General features: G+C 44.2%; 1 protein-coding gene across 1 annotated transcript in view; it reads right to left on the bottom strand.

Annotated features, from left to right (window-relative positions):
* Window positions 1-20,561, bottom strand: part of SPTLC3 (serine palmitoyltransferase long chain base subunit 3) — a 132,649-nt gene that overhangs the window by 56,098 nt on the left and 55,990 nt on the right. Inside the window, exon 7 of the mRNA XM_003134257.5 lies at window positions 10,324-10,429. Within this exon, the coding sequence (XP_003134305.1) occupies window positions 10,324-10,429 (106 nt within the window). The remainder of the gene's footprint in view (window positions 1-10,323; window positions 10,430-20,561) is intronic.

The raw sequence follows: 20,561 nt of genomic DNA, 5'->3' as shown, positions 1-20,561 counted from the left end.
GCTGCTCTGGTGTTATTGCACTTGGAATAGTCATTTTTATCCAATGGATTTAAGCCCTTTGAGTTGTTACAGCTAATTCCCGGGTGAACTATTAGCTCATGGCATTGGTGATCAATTGTATCGGTAAAACTGACTAGTGTAACTAAAACCACCATGTTGGATTCTAGGTACTTTGCTAGTTTTAATTAAATTGCTCTATACTAATGCATCTTTATCAGCCTGCTCCTATTTGCCCAGTTCTGTTTGACCTAAACCCAGTACTTGAATTACTGGAAATTAAAAGAAGGAATTCAGAAGTTCCTGTTGTGGCTCATCAGGTTAAGAAACTGATGTTGTTTCCATGAGGATGCGAGTTCGATCCCTGGACTCACTCAGTGTGTTAAGGATCTGGCATTGCTACAAGTTGTGGCATAGGTAGCAGACGTGGCTGTGGCATAGGCCTCAGCTTCCTCTGAAGGACTTCCATAGGCCACAGGCACAGCAATAAAAATAAAAAATAAAATAAAAGTAGGAATTCAAAACATGCAAAAGAACTTGAAGACATCTTAGTAGTCATTAAAGCCAAGGCTCTTTAATTCAGTCCTCACTGAAGTCAAAGGCTTACTTAAGGCACCTCATGGTGTCCTTTCTTTTCCTTTAGGGCAATGGTTCCCAATCTTGAGTGAGCAACAGAATCTCTTGAAAGATTTGTTAACACACATATTGCTAAGCCCCGCCCCCAGGGTTTCTGATTTATTAGGTCTGAGGTGGGCTGAGAATCTGCATTTCTACCAAGCTCCCAGGAGATTCCAGCACTGCTGGTTGAGAACCACTGCTATAGATCAACTTTTGATTTAGCCAGAAATGCTTAATTTTTCATGGTATTATCGTAAATGTCCATGGTTTTGTAATTTGCAAAAAACTCTTCAAGTCCTCCAACAGAGGGAAAAACAGGAAGTAAATAAGCAAGGAAGATTAACATTCAGATTGACGTGGCACCTCTGGAACCCAAGGGATTTAAGAGACCTTTTATCTTGAATCAGTTCTCAGAACACTCTGTAAGCTGCATTTACATGGCACATAGTTTTGACTGCACTGACAGGCAAGTTCTAGGAAAACACACAGACTCACACTCTCATGCCACAAAGGACCTTGTCAAACAATTCGAGCCACCTGTCAATTTAGTTCATGAACTAGTCAATCGATGCAAACAGAGAGTTGAACTTCTCCCTTCTTCTTAATTAGTTTACTTAGTCACTTTAATGTATTAAAAATAACTTGAGCCTTAGGCTGATTTAGTCAAACAGTCCTGCTGGTATGTAGTTACCCAGACCAACGGGTATTGGATGTAGCATTTGTGCTTTTTTTTAAAAGATTTTATTTTGCACAGCAGTTTTGGGTTCACAGCAAAATTGAGCAGAGGTTACAGAAATTTCCTGTGTACCCTCTCCCTGACAGATGCATAACCTCTCCCCTTATCAACATCACCCACCACAGTGGTACATTTGTTAAAACCAATTAACTGACATTGACACATCACCATCTAAAGCCCATAGTTTATATTATGGTTCACTCTTGGTGTTGTACCTTCTATGGGTTTGGACAAATGCATAATGACATGTGTCCATCACTATCATATAACTATTGTCACTGCCCTAAAAATCCAGGGAGCTCCACCTATTCATCCCACCCCCTACTGAACCCTGGGCAGGCAGGGACCTTGTTGCTGTTTCCATAATTCTGCCTTTTCCCAGAACATGATTATGTAGTTGGAATCATATGCTATTTAACCTTTTCAGACTGACTGCTTTCACTTAGGAATATCCATTCAGGTTTCCTCCATGAGTTTTCATGGCTCGATAGCTCATTTCTTTTTACATGGAATAATACTTCATTATCTAGTTGTGTATTTATCCATTTGCCAACCAAAGAGCATTTGGGTGGCTTCCAAGTTTGGGCAATTATAAACAAAGAGGCTATAAACATCTGTGTGCAGGGTTTTACACGGACACACGTTTTCAACTCCTTTAGGTAAATACCAAGTGGCATGATTGCTAGATTGTATGTTAAGAGTATGTTTGTCAGAAACTACCAAACTGTCTTCCCAAGCGGCAGTCCCATTTCACATTCTCACCAGCAGTGAATGAAGGAGACCTCCAGGGTGCGGCACAGCCTAACCAGCACTTACTGTCAGGGCTCCAGTTTGTGGCCTGCTAATAGATGCATAGTGGTACCTCACTGTTTTCATTTGCATTTCCCTGATAGCATCTGATGTGGAGCATCTTTTCACATGTTTTTGCCATCTGTACATATTCTTCAGTGAGGTATCTGCTAAGGTCTTTGGCCCATTTCTCAACCTGGTTGTTTTCCTCTTTCCTTCCTTCCTCTCTCTTTCTCTCTCACTTTATCTTTCTTTTCTTTTTTGGCTGCCCCAAGGCAAAGGAAGTTCCTCTGATCTGAGCTGCAGTTGTGACCTATGCAGCAACTGTGGCAACACTGAATCCTTAATCCACTGTGCCAGGCAAGGGATTGAACCTGCGTTCCAGTGCTTTAGAGAGGCTGCCGATCCTGGGATCCTGGTCTTTGGTTGTTTTCTTAATGTTGAGTTCTAAGAGTTCTCTGAATATTTAGATAACAGTCCTTTATCAAATGTATCTTTTGCAATCTGTGGTTTGTCTTTTTTGGGGGGTGGGGGGGGAAGTGCCCATGGCTTATGCAAGTTCCCTGGCCAGGGATTGAAACTGTGCCAACGACAACACCAGATTCTTAACCCGATGAGTCTTTTTTTTTTAATTAATTTATTTATTTTTCCGCTGTACAGCATGGGGGCCAAGATACACTTACATGTATACATTTTTTTTCCCCACCCTTTGTTCTGTTACAATGTAAGTATCTAGACACAGTTCTCAATGCTACTCAGCAGGATCTCATTGTAAATCCATTCCAAGTTGTATCCAATAACCCCAAGCTCCTGATCCCTCCCACTCCCTCCCTCTCCCCCAGGGCGTCCACAAGTCTATTCTCCTGGTCCATGATTTTCTTTTCTGTGGAAATGTTCATTTGTGCTGTATATTAGATTCCAGTTATAAGTGATATCGTATGGTATTTGTCTTTCTCTTTCTGACTTATTTCACTCAGTATGAGAGTCTCTAGTTCCATCCATGTTGCTATAAATGGTATTATGTAGTTCTTTTTTATGGCTGAGTAGTATTCCATTGTGTATATCGATGAGTCTTCTAATGCTCTTGACGTTGTCTTGCACAGAAAATGTTCTTAAGGTTAATGGCAGCTTATTGCATGCATGCTTCTCACAAGGCCATTTGAAAGCTCTTTTCAGATTTTAATGAAATGAAGACCAAAGAGAGTCATCTTCTCTTATCAAGGTTTGCAAGCATTTTCTTGCAAACCTAAATTACAGCATTTTCTTAGAGTAATTGTTAGTTCAAGTTGTTTCTTTTCATAATTTTTTAATTGTTGTTTCCCCAATAAAATTTTTTTTTCTACTGTACAGCATGATGACCCAATCACACATACATGTACACATTCTTTTTTCTCACATTCTCATGCTCCATCAGAAGTGACTAGACAGAGTTCCCAGTGCTACACAGCAGGATCTCATTGCTAATCCATTCCAAAGGCAATAGTTTGCATCTATGAACCCTGATCTCCTAATCAAGTTGTTTCTGTTGAAGGGGACGTGGGTCAGCTCTCTGACTGCCTAAGCTGAAATTGGACCCAATGCCACTTACTAACCGAGGACCTTGGCACCTTGATATTCTCTGCCTTGGTTTCCTCAGTGTAAAATAGGCAAGAGGATGGCACCCTGCTTGTAAGGTCTTTCTAAGGATGACAAGAAATAATGCTGATAAAGTGTCTGACACCTAATGCGTGTATCGGGCTGTTCTTGTTCTCAGGAGGAGCTTGGGAGGAAATGGTGGCCACGGGACCTAATATGAGAAACTGGGAGGTCTGCATGGAAGCTTCCGGGAGGAAGACATATGGGTGGCATACATAATAAATGGCTGCATGCCCTCCAAATTCTAGAATCTTCTTCTCATCTTTGAAAATGTTAGAAGTTGGTAACCCAAACATGCTGAAAACCTGACATGTCACAAACAGCCCTTCTTTGTTCTAAAACTGAATTTGGCACAGGAGCCAGGGTTAATATTGAACAGTTTGCAGACACTCAGGGCAGCTAATTAGCCATCTTTGCTGGGGCTGGTCCAGTTGATGTTAGGATCCTGCCCACCTGGTTTATATTTCTTCCTCTAAGATTAATGACTCGACGAGACTGTTGATTTCTGGAGTCAACGCAGGGCACATGTGAGTCCAAGAGACAACACAGTTTTTATAAAGAGCTATATTCACTCTAAGTTTTTCTTTTCTCCATGTGACCAAATTTGAATCGAACCTTTTCCTATAGTGGGATATTGAGCTTTGTGTGTACGTTAAAAAAGCTACCGATGTTATGCCTGCATATTGCTGTCAAAGAACACTGTGCCAAAAACTATTTAAAAAAAAAAAAAGCTCAGAAACAGTGTTTTATTCTTTCTTCCTGAGTGGAACATTTTGTGTTTTCTTTTGACTTCAATAGAAAGAAAGAAAGAAAGAAAGAAAGAAAGAAAGAAAGAAAGAAAGAAAGAAAGAAAGAAAGAAAAAGAAAAACAACTAAAACACAACCATAGGTAAAGATAATTCCATTAGTTAATTTGAAGAGACGTGTATCATTCTTAAATAGGCAAGCCAGTGAAACATTTCTTTATATCTTTTATATTACATAATGTATTAGCTAAGTGACAAGACTCCTCTTTGAAATCTCCCTCTCACCACCTTCTCCTCCACATATAAACCATAATACCCACTGGCAGGACTGGGAATTAAACCACGGCTTTGCCAACTTACATGGTGGAAAAACCTCCTTGGTGGGCCCAGAGTATAATCCAAGAGAAGAAAGGAAGGTGGAAAGAGAGGGCTGTAAAGGCGCTAAGGTTAATTAAAAGCAAAGTAACTAGAGCTCTCTTTTTCTTTGTCTTTATTTGTTTAAACCACTGAGGTATAGATTAGAATTTACCATTGAAGTTCTCAGTCCTTACACTGACATTATTTGGGGCAAGAGAATGGCTTATAGTCTTAGAGAAACTGGCATTCTGGGATTTCAAAAATTGTTTATATATGTCTTTTTTTTTTTGAAAGGGTTGGGCAGTCTTCCTTCTTCCTTCCTTTCTTCCTTCCTTCCTTTCTTTTTTCTTTTTAGGGCTGCACCTCTGGTATATGAAAATTCCTGGACTAGGGGTCCAATCAGAGCTGCAGGTAAGGCCTACACCACAGCCACAGAAATGCTGGATCTGAGCCGCATCTGTGACCTATGCTGCAGCTTGCGACAATGCTGGATCCTTAACCCACTGAGCGAGGCAAGGGATCAAACCTGCATCCTCACAGCCATGATGTTGGGTTCTTAACCCACTGAGCCACAGTGGGAAGTCCACAGTTCTTGATTAATTTTATTTTGAAAGTTTGGGCTCCAACTATGCTAGTTTATATCCCAGGTTTATTTGGGAGCCTTCTCCCCATCTCCAGTGTACTTTTTAATAATTTTGAGATATCTCAACCATGATAAATTGGTCACTAGACTTCTCAGAGACAAAAAAGCTAGAAGGGAGGGACTTTAAAGCAATGCTTCAAGGAAAATGCAGATGAGAACACTAAAATGGTATTATTATACTTTTATGCCCCCAAATCATGGAATCATGGAACTTTAGACTTCAAGTTTTAATCTCTCTATTTTGCAGATGAAGAAACTAAGCCCTAGAGAGGTTCATGGTGAAAGGCACATGGATGACCTTGCATTTTCCATGTTTACTGCGATGGATGTGGACACATGCGCTGTCCCTTCAGTTGACACTGGGCCTCTGTCCCAGCAGGGCCACCTGGTTCGATTGTTTCATCTCAGTTCTCTGCCCTGGGGCTAGCTTTTGGGGTCTCACACCTCAATGTCTTTATCCTCACAATAACCTCAAGGGTACCAGGGGTACCTACTCAAGATGGCCCGTGTGAGATGCTTTGCATGATAAGTGTGTGTCCTGTGCTCCAATCTCTATCTGCAGCTTCGCTACGCAGATGGCTTATCATGTTCCAAGTTGCAACTTCCTCAACTGAAAATAAATTTAATGATAAAGACAGCTGACCTTGGTTGTGGGTTTACTATGGGCTGGACTTCTGCCAAACACTAGCTTAAGTGATATCCTTTAATTCTTACCAAAGAATCTCTTGAAGAGCACAGCGCTGTAGGCAATGACACTGGATTTGAGACCATGTCCCTGGCTTTCCTCCAGATCCTGATTCCCCTGACTCTGTAATGCCATGATTTTGGGTTTAAGAGTACAATAGTACTCTTTTGCATCTGCAATTTCCTTTAAGCACTATTTCTTCTTCTTCTTCTTTTTTTTTTTTTTTTTTTTTCCTTTTACTCTAGTCCCTGTGGCATACGGAAGTTCCCAGGCTAGGGTTGAATCAGAGCTGCAGCTGCAGGCGTACACCACAGTCACAGCAACACCAGATCCTTAACCCACTGAGCAAGGCCAGGGATTTCACCCACATCCTCACAGACACTGTTGGATACTTAACCCACTGAGCCACAATGGGAACTCCTAAGTACTATTTTATCTTATTTTATTTTTTATTTATTTATTTATTTTTTGGCCATGCCCATGGCATGCGGACATTCCTGGGGCCAGGGATCAAACTTGTACCACAGCAGTGACAACATTGTAGGCTGTTAACCTTAACCACTAGGCCACCAGGGGACTCCAAGCACTATTTAGAGTCTCCTAGTTTTGTGTCTCTGAGAAGCCTAGGTGTCCGATTCATTGCGATTGAGAAATTTCCTTGACCTATCGATGATGATATTGTTGTTACTATTCTGACCATTATCACAACTGCTTTTGTGGCATTTACTGACTTCTTGGAATTGGTATCTAGCCTTTTCTACCTTGATGCTACCTGGACTGGTCTGATTTGGCTGACTGCTCTTTTCCGGACTTTTGCAAAAAATTGATTCATGTGAGCTATCTGGGGGGGGGGGTCAGATTCTGCCCATGGGGGCAAACTATAGCCAGAGATAAAAAAAGATCTGGGAGCAAAAACTCTAAGGAGGGTCTGTGTGGACGTCAACAAGGTATATGTCCATAACACTTCTCTAAAAAGTCAACGTGCACGTGTTTTTGTTTTTGTTTTTGTTTTCCTTTCTAGGGCTATATCTGTGGCACAGAGAAGTTCTCAGGCTAGGGGCAGAACTGGAGCTGCAGTTGCTGGTTTATGCCGTAGCCACAGCAACACCAGATCCAAGCCTTGCCTGCCACCTACACCGCAGTGTGTGGCAATGCTGGATCCTTTAACCCACTGAGTGAGGCCAGGGATCGAACGCATCCTCATGGATCTTAGCCCGCTGAAGCCCAACAGGAACTCCCACATTGAACTAGTGAATTCACATCCCAAACCCTGGCCCTTTGGAAAATCTGGTGGGAAATGATTTCATTTTCTGGTGAGAAGCAGCAAAGGAGAATGTCCAGGTGTTCCAGAATTCCACTCTGGACAAGCCTTATTTTACAGATGAAGAAACAGAGGCCCCAGGAGGTACCGAGGCCCCCTGTGTCCTTTTGATGAAGGAGGCCTTTTAGGTTACAGCCTGGTTTAGAGACAACATTCCTGTGCAGGTGAGATGAAAGGAACCTCTGTGTGGATTTTTTTTTTTTACTTCATTTTTTAAAATTATTATTATTATTATTATTATTATTATTGTTATTATTATTTTGCTTCTTAGGGCCACATTTGGCGGCATATGGAAGTTCCCAGGCTAGGGGTCGGATCCGATCTACAGCTGTCAGTCTACGCCACAGATGCAGCAATGCCAGATGTGAGATGTTATCTGTGACCTACACCACACCGGATCTTTAACCCACTGAGTGAGGCCAGGGATTGAACCTGCAACCTCACAGTTCTCAGTTGGATTCAATTCCACTGTACCATGACAGGAACTCTGGAACCTCTCTGTGAAGGCAGGTGCATGGACAGTGGAGGCTTCTCTCTGTATACATGTCAGGGCGATGGAGTCGCCTCCAAAGACAGCTACCTGCAAGTCTTCCCATCCCTGTACCTTCAAGCCAATCCTGCCATCAAGAGGTGGGGTCTCTTTCTCCTCCCCTTGAATCAGTGATTGTCTTGTGATGTGCTTTGACTGGGAAAGAATAACTGTATAAGCTATGGGACTTTGGGGTGGATTGTTTAACAGCAGTAGGTCACTGGGTCGTCACCACTGCTCGTGAACCCTAAACTGTGATGGGTGCCACCTTGACTTGGAGCCAAAGTCCACACCTGGCTCCCTTGTCATCTTAAGATCACAGTAGTACCCAGGCCCAGTATAGCTGTTAACAAGCCCTGCTGCCCCGGTGGTTGCCTGTATAACTGATAGGGATGTTTGACAGTGAAACACTGGTGGTCCACTTAATTTCAGCCGTGATCAAAGTACTTAGAACACAGCTTCCCTTGAGTGGAGCCAAGTTCTGTTTATTTGCAGTCGGGTTCTGTTTACTCTGCTTAAGGAAGATGCCCGTCTGTTCTCCCTCAGTTGATCTGTGCTCCCATCCATCCAGGCCTGACCGACAGGTGTTTAGCTAAGGGCTCCCCTCACAGGCTGGCATCTGGCACAAATCACAGGGAGAAAGATCCATGCTTGAGGTTAGGACAGCCCGAAGTTGAGATGAGATTATTTCCTATAAGGAGCAAGCTCAGGGCAGTGAGTGGTTCAGTTATTCGGAGAGTAGGACTTCTCAACCTTGGCATTGTTAACATTTCGAGCCCAGTAATTCTCCGTCATGGGGACCATCCCTTGAACCTGATGGAGGTTTAAAGGCACTCCTGGACTCAGCCCAACTAATGCCAGTAGTACTCCACTGTGGTCGTGACAACTGCGCACGACCAAATGTGTCTGGGAGGTGATTCGATTAGCTGCTGAAAGAAAGGCTGCTTCTGGAGCTCCCCAGCGGCTCAGTGGATTAAAAATCCAGCTTTGTCACTGTTATGGTGCAGGTTTGATCCCTGGCCTGGGAATTCCATATGCCTTGGCTGTGGCCAAAAAAAAAGAAATGATGCCGCTTCTGATCTCCAGTCTCCTCTGCAGCCACACCCTTCCTTGTTGGGAAGTTAAGCCTTCATTCTCTTCCTTTTCATAATGTTCGCTTTTCTAGAACCGTTTCCTAGGAAACATCACCCTTGGTTCTTTGCACTTTAGGATTGAGAACTGATTGAGGAGTGAGCAACTCTGGAGTAATGTTCCCTCAGTTCATGGGCTAGGGCATTGTGACAGAAGACAGGCTCAGAGGCAATTTCCATGTTAGTAACAATAATCACTTCAGACAGAGAATGAAGCAAATTCCATCACAACCTGAAGTATAAAAACGCAGCTCTGATCAGTGTAGTGGATGTTTTGTCTGCTCAGCCTAAAAGCTGCAGGAAGACCCAGCCTACCTTCAGGTGCTAAAACCCTCTTTCCAGCTCTGGGTAAAGAAATGCACTCCAGGAGCTCTCATTGTGTCGAAATGGTTTAAGAACCCGACATAGCATCCAGGAGGATATGGGTTGATCCCTGGCATCACTCAGTGGGTTAAGGATCCTGTGTTGCCATGAGCTGCGGTGTTGGTTGCAGATGCAGCTTAGATCTGGTGTTGTTGTGGCTGTGGTGTAAGCCTGAAGAGGCAGCTCCAAGTAGACCCCTAGCTTGGGAACTTCTATATGCCGCAGATGCAGCCTTAAAATGAAAATAAATAAATAAAAAAGAGAATCGCACTCCAGATGAGTGATATCGTGAGGAAAATATGTGCAGGCCTTTTGTATTCTGAAGCCAACAATTGGCCAAGTTCAGCGAGCACTGGAGTCTGGGTGCTCTGTTGAGTTAGGGGCAGCCAGGTAGCCATTGGCAACATCTATTACTGTCTTAAAGGCAAAGAGTGTTCTGTTGAATAACCAGCCCCTGACCGCCTTTGAAATTGTGGTGCAGCCAAAGGTAAAATCAATGCAAGGGAGCAGTGCCCTGTGAGGACATGTCTAATGACATCTTCTCAAGCTCACTGGCCTCCAAGGTGTTCCACGATAGGCGAGGTCATTGAAAAGACGGGCGACCCAAGACCCAATGCGAGACTGACGGCTCATGTTGATGGCTCTGGCACAGATCCCTTCATAGGACCTGTATCTAACTCATGTTTCCATTTAGCCAGGAGGGGTCAGCCTTGCCCCACTTGGCAGCCTGCTGTGGGCCTCCCACGTGTCGGAATGGCTTGGCTATTTACATACCTGTAGATGCCCTCCACTAGGATGAGAATCTTTTTCCAAGCTCTGCGGGTTCGAGGCTGGCCATAGATGATAGCATCTCTCAGGAGCTTCTCTAAGCTTTGAACGTCTTTAAATGATACCAAAAAAAAAAAAAAAAAAAATTGAGTCATGAGAGGGTTTTTCTTTTCCTCCTCTTTTTCTTGAAGAAGCATCAGATTTCATAGGCTCGGACCTGAACATTCAGAGAATAAACTGGGAATCAGAGAATTCCTGGGGGGAGAGAGAAGTCTGTTTTTTCATAAAATTTAACTCTGAGGAGATGACTAGTTCGGGTTTGTAAAGCAGGCAGGATAAACCTCGAGTGGAGGCACGTGGTTTCACAGGCTCTTCAAAGCTCTCCTGCTTAGCAGAGATTGAAACCTTACATTAAATGCCTTTCTTCTTAGGCTTAGGCTTTGTTGCCAGGTTAGAATTAACCCTGAGAGATACCATTAACTAATACTTGACAATCGACTGTTTAGCCGCCAGTACATTAGAGTCCAGCTGGGTTTGCATCCAAGCTGGTGGCAAGGGTCTTGCTGCCTAAGCTCTGGGAGGTGGGTGCTGAAACATGTTATAGAAGCCAGGTTTGGATACAAAGCAGTCCTGACATGTTTCACAACTTTAAGGCAGTGTCTGTTTTTTTGGAGGGGGGGGTCATGTATCCACCAGTGGGTCTCAGACTTCAGAGAATAAGAATCATCATTTGGGGAACTAGTTAAAGGGAGACTCTTAGTCTCACTCATAGAGATTCTGGACCAGTTGATGTGGAATGGGGTCCACAAGAGTTTGGGACTCCTGGGTCTATCAGTCAAAAGCAGACCTTTGTTTCGAGCTACGTAATGATAACACACGGATATGTCAAATCCAGCATTTCCGAGATAGAACTTGTGGCAGATTGCATTATTGGCCCCAATTTCCACACTGCCCCACTCCCCAGTCTTTTGACATGTGACCTCATAGTCATTCCCACCAAAGGCACTAAAGGGGTGGAGGGTATTTTCTGCCTCTGACTTGGTTTCAGCCAAGTGACTCACTTTGGCTAAGAGTCCTCAGGGAAGAGAGAGGAGGTTAGTTCCAAGCCTTGACCTTAAGAGGCCTTACCTGTTCCTGCTTTTCCTCTTGTACTTCTACCAGTAACATGCAAAGAACAGTCCCAGGCTAGCCCACTGGCCCCAGGAGGGGCCCAGGAGAGGCTGCGAGACAAGTAGGGCACAGTTAGCCCAGCCCACCTGCAGTCACCAGTGAGAAATAAGGGCTATTTATTGGATGCTACTGAGGTTCCCAGGTTGTTTGCTATGGGAATAGCTAAGGAATGCCATCTCAAAAGGCCCTTCCTGCCCTAGCCCCTGCTTCTGCTTCCTTCCGATAGCACTTATCAGTGTCCCCCACATGCAGCCTTCCGCCTTTCTCATGTGCTTGTCCCTCCACAAGAAACGCCACACATCACTCAAACTCTTTGGGGCAACGAAACAGATTTTCTTTCTTCCTAGTGACTCATCTATTCTGTTTTTAAGCACTCAGCATTTGAGCTCTTGTCTCCCCATCTTGGAAGCCAACAACCTCATCTTATGCATCCTTTTTAACCCTGGTCCTAATGTAGAGTATTAGTGCTAAATAGATACTTGAGAAGTGTCTTTTCATGGAAGACTGTAGACCAGGCTACAGGAAAGGGAATCTAAATAGGAATTAGAGGAAAGAATATTTGCCTAGTGCCTGCAATAATACTGCTTTAGGAGTTCCAGTAGTGGCACAGCGGAAACGAATCTGACTAAGAACCATGAGGTTGCGGGTTCCATCCCTGGCCTTGCTCAGTGGGTTGAGGATCTGGCATTGCCATGAGCTGTGGTGTAGGTTGCAGAGGCAGCTCCAATCTGGCGTTGCTGTGGCTGGGCATAGGCCGGCAGCTGTAGTTCAGATTCGACCCCTAGCCTGGGAACCTCCATATGCCGTGGGTGCAGCCCTTAAGAAAAAAAGGCCAAAAGAAGTATTTATTTAATTAGCTGTGTTTTTTTGGCTTTATTTTTTTCACTTTTTTTTTTATTAAAGTATAGCTGATTTACAATGTTTCTTCTATTTCTGTTGTACAGCAAAGTGACCCAATCACACACAGTTCCCTGTGCTCTACAGTAGGGCCCTCTTACCCATCCATTCCAAATATAAGCAGTTTGCCTCCAAAATCACTTTTTTTTTTTTTTTTTTTTTTTTTTGCTATTTCTTGGGCCGCTACCGTGGCATATGGAGGTTCCCAGGCTAGGGGTCCAATCGGAGCTGTAGCCACCAGCCTACCTACGCCAGAGCCACAGCAACGCGGGATCCGAGCCACATCTGCAAGCTACACCACAGCTCACGGCAATGCCGTATCCTTAACCCACTGAGCAAGGGCAGGGACCGAACCCGCAATCTCATGGTTCCTAGTCGGATTCGTTAACCACTGCACCACGACGGGAACTCCCCAAATCACTTTTATGTTAAAGAAAGGAAGACCTCAGTCAACATGTAAAGATGTGCTGTGTCTTATTGATATTACACCTTTGACCACTAGATGGCAGCCAAAGAAACAAAAAGCAACTTAATTTCAGGGATAATAAACCTTCATTTGTAAGGACATGTTGCTTTAGGCTGGGTTCCTAAAATGTTGAAGGAATTCATATGATGGGGGAACAAATTCCCTTTTATATAATCCACACAGTTCTGTTAGTCTCTCAATAGAATAAAGATTTGAGGAATGTAAGTATTCCTAGCCCAGGAACTTCCATGTGCTGCAGGTGCGGCCCTAAAAAGAAAAAACAAAAGGAAAAAAAAAAGTTTACATACATGTTAGAAGCTGAGTTATGCAGTTTAAGTTCATCCCACTAAAGAAAAGAGAAATATTTCTCTCCATTCTTTTTTTTTTTTTTTTTTTTTTTTTTGTCTTTTTAGGGTTGCACCCAATGCATATGGAAGTTCCTAGGTTAGGGGTCGAATTGGAGCTGCAGCTGCCAGCCTATGCCACAGCCACAGCAATGCCAGATCTGAGTCACATCTGTGACCTACACTGCAGCTTTCGGCAACACCGGATCCTTAACTCACTGAGCGAGGCCAGGGATTTAACCCACATCCTCATGGATACTAGTTGGGTTTGTAACCCACTGAGTCACAATGAGAACTTCATTCTCTCCATTCTTTTAATATCAGGCAGAACAGAAAACAAGCCTGAAAATGACCTTGATATTCTTTATGCATTTTGCAGATAGAAGTGAGAGCACCCCCCCACCCCGGCCCTTGGTGGCTGGAAACTCGTCATGTTTGTTGTGAATAGTGTTCCACGGGGAGAAGCTTTTATTGGAACTTCAGAAAACCCCTGGTGTCCACGCATGGGGATCCTTGAGCAGAGGGGAAAAATCGATTCGCCATTTTTCCCTCCTTGGGGGACAAACTCACTAAACTCTCTTAGAATCACAGAGGTTAGACCCAGAAAGGTATGATTTTGCTCACTGTGGGATTCTGGACCCATGTTAACATCTGGTAGTTTCTCTTGGGTTTGTATGGCCTTGCTCTATAATTCCACAGTCTGGGGGTTACAGACCTGTAGGATTCAGGGATTGTGGTTTTTGCCCTGCAGGCCTTATGAGGCTCTACTGTTTCAGCAAACTACACCCTAACATCTGCAAGGGATTTTTAAATAATGATGCCTATTAAAGCACTTATACCGAATTCGCACTGCGGCTCAGCAGGAAAGAACCTGACTAGTAAGTATCCATGAAGATGCAGGTTCGACCCCTGGCCTCACTCAGTGGGTTAAAGGATGCAAGAGCTGCGGTGTAGGTCACAGATGCAGCTCAGATCCAGTGTTGCTATGGCCAAGACATATGCCTGCAGCTGCACCTCTGATTCAGCCCCTAGCCTGGGAACTTTCACATGTCGCAGGTACAGCCCTAAAAAGGAAAAAAAATAAATAAAGCACTTATATTTGCATTATGATAATTCTCATGACACCCCTGAGAAGTAGGGAGGACTGACCAAGTTCTATTTTTTTTTTCAGATAAGCAAACTAATGCCAGAAGGTTTGTAAAACGAGTAACAACAAAAACCACACACCAGAAGGTTTGTAAAACGAGTAACAACAAAAACCACTCACACACACACACACAAACACACACACACACACTCCTAAGCCCAAACAAACCAACTTCTTGTTGGAGTGTAAAGAAAATTCTGAGATATGGTAAATAAAAGAATAAATTTGCCACCATCAAGATGCACCTACACAGTGCACTTGTACAGTGTCGTTATAAAGTCATAATGACACACTAGAGACTTGTGATCGCCACGAATTTGAGTATCAGCAATGCCTTAAACATCTGTCATCACCACATCTGGCTCACTAGGGCCCTTTCCTTCCATTTGTGAAGGCCTGGGAGTGGGGAGCTGCAGAGGAGGATGAGGAAATGTGGCCTAGAGGCTAGAGTCTGGGCCAAAGCAACCCTGGTTTGACATGGATGATGGAATTACTCAATACTGGGGACAGCCCAGCTTTGTGCCCAGAGCTTCCATCCAGCCTCGGTGACAATTACATTCCATGAACCTGTTCCTGCCCCTGGCCTCAAAGTCCTAGTCCTGATCATATGAACAAGCCTTTGGGATCTGGGGAAACTATACATATGGTCCCTGGAAAAGAGGGCCCAGAATAAACCCAGAAGCCAGAAATCTTCTCAGAAGGGTGGAGTTCAAAGAGTGTCTTCCTAAAGAGAAGTCGCTCTCTGGCTTCCTTCATACTTCCCTCGCAAGAAAGACACTGTTTCTTCTGCCTTGCTGGCTGCCTCTTTCTTTATCTCTTGGGCAACTGCCCTGTTCTTCTCAGGGTGGTTTCTGGCTCACTCTTAGTCCCTCACACCTCCAGGAAACCCACCTCCAGGTGCATTTAGACACATCCTCTGGTTCCCTGCTCTGTGGGCTGTTCGCCAAAAATGTTTTCATGCCTCCCTATGACCGACACTCAAGAGCTATTTCTTAAGTGGAAAGATGGTTGGCTGATGAAGAAATGCTACTTGTGACTCTAATTCCTCGCCTCCCATCTTTTCATCATGTTCCTTCTGAGATAATCAGTTTCATCCTTCAATCTATTTTCATGGCCACGCCCATGGCATGTGGAAGTTCCCAGGCCTGGGATGGAACCTATGCCACAGCAGCAACCCAAGCCACTGTGGTGAAAACACCAGATCCTCAACCTCATGCACCGCAAGGGAACTCCTCATCCTTCAATCTTGAGTCCAGATGAGAACTATTAAGCAATAGCTGTTTAAATAACTATGAATGATGACAAAGACATTATTCTTACTTTTTTTTTTTTTTTTTGTCTTTTTCTCTTTTTTGTCTTTTGTTGTTGTTGTTTTTGTTGTTGCTATTTCTTGGGCTGCTCCCGCGGCATATGGAGGTTCCCAGGCTAGGGGTTGAATTGGAGCTGTAGCCACCGGCCTACGCCAGAGCCACAGCAACGCGGGATCCCAGCCGCGTCTGCAACCTACACCACAGCTCACGGCAACGCCGGATCGTTAACCCACTGAGCAAGGGCAGGGACCGAACCCGCAACCTCATGGTTCCTAGTCGGATTTGTTAACCACTGCGCCACGACGGGAACTCCTATTCTTACTTTTAAGATGGTTTGGGGGGGACTGCCCCCTTGTGTAGCCTTTGGGGCAAAACATAATCACAATGGCCAATTTTGGTAAGCAAAGCAAATATTTTTCTCCAAGTCACATTTATACAGTCTCCTCCATGAGATCAATGAGGGCATTTCTGATGCATTGACAATTGGGTGCTTCCAATTTTGCCAAGCAGTTGGAATACATACTTTGGTTCAGGTTTTCTGGATGGGTCTATAAATATGTGGGCAGGTGTCACAGGGCCTTTTTGTAAGTCAGAGAAGCCAGGTGAGCTTCCTGGAAGAGTGCAAAAGGCAGCTGGCCACAGAGGAGCCGGACTGGGCAGAGGGCGAGGCAGATGCTGGGGGCAGGTCCTACTTATCAGGGGAGAGGGTCATGCTAGAAACTTCTGACCTTGGGCACATGTGATGAAGGGGAGGCGGAGCTTAATGCCTGGGGACAGTGTCCCACATGCTCACCCTCTCGGCCCCATGCCACAGAGAGGGCTTAGCTCCATAGTGAAGGGCCTGTGGGATTGTGGAGTGAGCGGGGTCAGTACAGGAAGATGAGCTGTGATTCAGAGAACACAGTGGGAGCCCAGGGCCCAGAGGTCAGCACCTGGATCCCATCTCAGGTCAGGGTGCAGCAAGAGTATCCAGTGAATGCTGGCTATGTCTGCCTGACCCACCCAGCTGCCCCAACTCAGGTGAGCTGCCCGCCAGATGGAGGGTACAAAGTATTGCACCTGTCACGCTATCCTCGGGGGAGGCAGGGGTGGGGAGGAGGTAAAAGTTCACTGTGTTTAGAAACAGGAACCCTGGAGTCATACCTCCTTGGTTTAGACCCCAGCTCTGGCTTCTTTCCAGCTCTGTGTCTCTAAGTGAGTCACTTCACCATTTTGTGCCTCGGTTTCTTCATCTGTGAAGTGGGGATAATTGGCAGAAGCCTCGTTGCATAAGTTGTAAGGCCAAAATGAGTGAGTGCATGCGAATATTTCATCGCAGCCAGGATTCAGTATGCTACTGTTAATAGATATGGAGACAATTGCTTTATTTGTTAAAGTAAACCACCTGGTTCTGGGAGCCCAAGTCAGAACCGGAGAGCTAGCTTTTTGGCCACAGTGTGTGACTCGGGTCCAGTTCGAGATGAGGGCAGACTTCAGGGCTGGTGCTTGAAAGAAGCTTTTCAAGGAGATATGGTATATTTGAACATGTGGTGACTGATACATAAAGAATAGAGGTTTTTGCTCGCTTTATCCCTCTCCTGGTGGTAGCGATGAATTTTGACCTCTTTGACAGAAAACAGATCAACTGATACCTAAGGATCAGGTAGTTGCATAAGTTTGGAGGAGGATGTGCATGAAGAACTGTTCTACATTTTGATTATGGTGGTTATTGCATTTATCAAACTTTAGAGTGAGTTTTAGTGACTGTAAATTCTGCTTCAATAAACATGACTTTAAACACTTAAAAAAAATAACTCGAGATCTAAAAGGTCATGGCTTGTCAAGTAGTCTACATCACATTTACAGGTTTGATCTTCCACTCAAAGACACCCTTGAGCCCTCATTCCACAGAAAAGGTAGGGCTCCGAGTTTTCCCACAAACACTGCATGCTTTGTTTTCCCTGCTCCCTGCCTTTAAATGCCTCTAGATAGAATCCTGGTTCTTCCTCTCTCTCTCTCTTTTTTTTTTTTTTTCCAAACCACTCCAAATTCTTGGCCTGCCCAGCCTTCTGACCTCATGGCAACTCTGTAGCTGAAAAGACTGCTTTTCCTCTTCGACCAGCTCAACAAGCCCTTTGTGACTCACTGGAGTGTGGCAATTACCTGCAGCCTGGCTGCTTCAAGTGTGGTGCTGTGCTGGCAGCTTCAGCGTCACCGGAGGGCCTGTTAGAAATGCAGAAGCTCAGGCCTCCGCCCACATCTACTGACTCAGAGTCTGCATTTTAGCAAGACCCCCTCACAGTGACTCCCTGTACATCAAAGTCTCAGAAACCTTGTTTGAGAACTAGAATCTGTATTACATGCATTTACCCCTCAAGTGAGCAGATTCAGGGGAAAAAAAAAAAAACTTAGTTCTGCTTTCCCAAATTTCTGAAAGAAGAGGTTGACCTTTCCAGAGAGTTAAAATTCACCCAGGGGGTTTCCTTCGTGGCTCAGTGGTTAATGAACCTGACTAAGATTCAGTGAGGATGCCAGTTTGATCCCTGGCCTTGTTCTGTGGGTTAAGGATCCAGCATTGCCATGAGCTGTGGTTTAGGTCACACATGCGGCTCTGATACCAAGTTACTGTGGCTGTGGTGTAGGCCTGCAGTCACAGCTCGGATTTGACCCTTAGCCTGGGAACTTCCACAGCCACACATACAGCCCTTAAAAAAGCAAAAAAAAAATTCACCCAGAGTTTGAGGTCCTGGAGCACTCAGGGTGCTGTTATACTCAGTCCAGAGGACGTGTTTAACAAAGGCCTTCAGTCGCCCCATGGTGCTCGGACCATTTCTTCAAACACACCAGAATCACGGAGGAGAACAGGCCTGTTGTTGGAGCTGATGCCTTAGCTTGTGCTGTGAGCTGTCTGGAGAGTCTGTTTCACGGTACCCATGAGTCACAGAGGCAAACGAAGGGTTGCCTAGTTCATGAAAGCTGCCACAGTAGAAAGTGCAAGGAGGTATTCTTAGCTGGGAGCCAGAGGAACTCAGAGGCCCAGCTTTAGCTTCTGGGTTGAAATTCAGGTTACTAACAGGATAAGCCATCACTCTCGATTGATTTTCACATAAGAACACACAGTTCTCTGGGCCCTGCCTGTGGCCTGGCTGTAGCTGGACTGAGCGACTGGGTAAGAGCTTTAGCCAGAGCTGTATCTTCTCAGCCTCTAATTGCAAACACGGGATATTCTTTGTCCAATAATTTTTATTTATTTATTTATTTATTTATTTATTTATTTATTTATTTTCTGGCTTTGGGAGCCTACTCAGCCTGAGTAGGAAACAGCCCCTCAACCAATCACAAAATAAATATCCCAGCTCCTACCCCTCATGTGGGATAACACAGGCCCATCTTATAAGGAGGGCCAAGAGTTTCCTAGTAGGCTTGAGCTCCAGTTGTCTATTGTGACAACATCCCCTTTATTGGCTGCCTGTCTTTCTCTGTCTCAGTCCCCTGCTCATCTGCCTGCATCCTGGGATCATGTCCTAAATAAATGACTTGCCTCCATGTTCACATCTCAGGTCTGCTCCTGGGAGAAATGAAGCAAGACCAGAGCAGCAGACTTGGGTTTGAATTTGACTCTCAGTCTATGTCATCTGAGGGTCCTTGGACGGGTAATTGAATCACTCTGAGGATGGGTTTTCTTTTAGTAAGTAGGAATAATAGTGGAAGAGAAATATGAATCTAGATTTTTATTTATTTTAAATGAATTGATTATATAAAGGGCTTCACGTCGTGCTTGGCAGCAATGAAGCTGAGTAAATGATCATTCCGATCTCAGTACAGTCATCCTTTGGTATCCTTGGGGGATCTGTTCCAGGAGCCCCTGTGGATACCCAAATCTGCAGATGTTCAAGTCTTTTATGTAAAATGGCAGTGTTTGCATACAGCACCCCATGCTCACTGAAGCACTATTCACAACAGCTAAAACATGGAAACAACCTAAATGCCCCTCAACAGATGCTTGGATTAAGAAGATATGGCATAGGAGTTCCCGTCATGGCTCAGCGATAAAGAACCTGACTAGGATCCATGAAGATTCGGGTTCAATCCCTGACCTTGCTCAGTGGGTTCAGGATCTGGTGTTGCTGTGGCTGTGGTGTAGGCTGGCAGCTGTAGCTCCAATTTGACCCCTAGCCTGGGAACTTCCATATACCATGGTGCAACCCTAAAAAACAAACAAAAAAAGATGTGGTATACACACACACACACACACACACACACACACACACACACACAAAGTATACTAACCAGTCATAAAAAAGAATGATTTAATGCCACTATCAGCAACATGGATGCAACTAAAGATTCTCATACTAAGTAAGTCAAAAAAAGAAAGACAAACATTATATAATATCACTTATACGTGGAATCTAAAACATGATTTTGTGAACCTATCTACAAAACAGAAACAGACTCACAGACATAGAGAACAGACTTGTGGTTGCCAAGGGGGAGGGAGGAGGGAATGGGATGTACTGGGAGTTTGGGGCGAGCATATACAAAGTATTACATTTAGAATGGATAAGCAATGAGGTCCTAGATACAGCACAGTATCCAATCTCCTGGGATAGAACTTGATGGAAGATTATATGAGAAAAAGAATGTGTATATATATGTATGCCTGGGTTATGTGCTATACAGCAGAAATTGGCACAACACTGTAAATCAACTATACTTTAATACAAAAAAAAGTAAATGGTATAGTGTTTGCTTATAACCTATACACATCCTCTCATATATTTTAAATCACCTTTCAATTATTTACAATACTTAGTACAATGTAAATGCTATACAAATATTTGCCAGAGTGTGACAAATTAAAGTTTTGCTTTTTGTACTTTCTAGAGATTTTTTTGGTCTAAATTTTCAGTCTGGTTGTTTGAATCCAG

This window comes from Sus scrofa, chromosome 17, assembly GCF_054392235.1.
Source record: "Sus scrofa isolate SSC_HxYL_T2T_F1_AM1 chromosome 17, Sscrofa_HxYL_maternal_Yorkshire_Landrace_v2.0, whole genome shotgun sequence".
Lineage (NCBI taxonomy): Eukaryota > Metazoa > Chordata > Mammalia > Artiodactyla > Suidae > Sus > Sus scrofa.
Note: the sequence above shows the minus strand (reverse complement) of the source record. Positions and strands in the feature narration are given on the sequence as shown.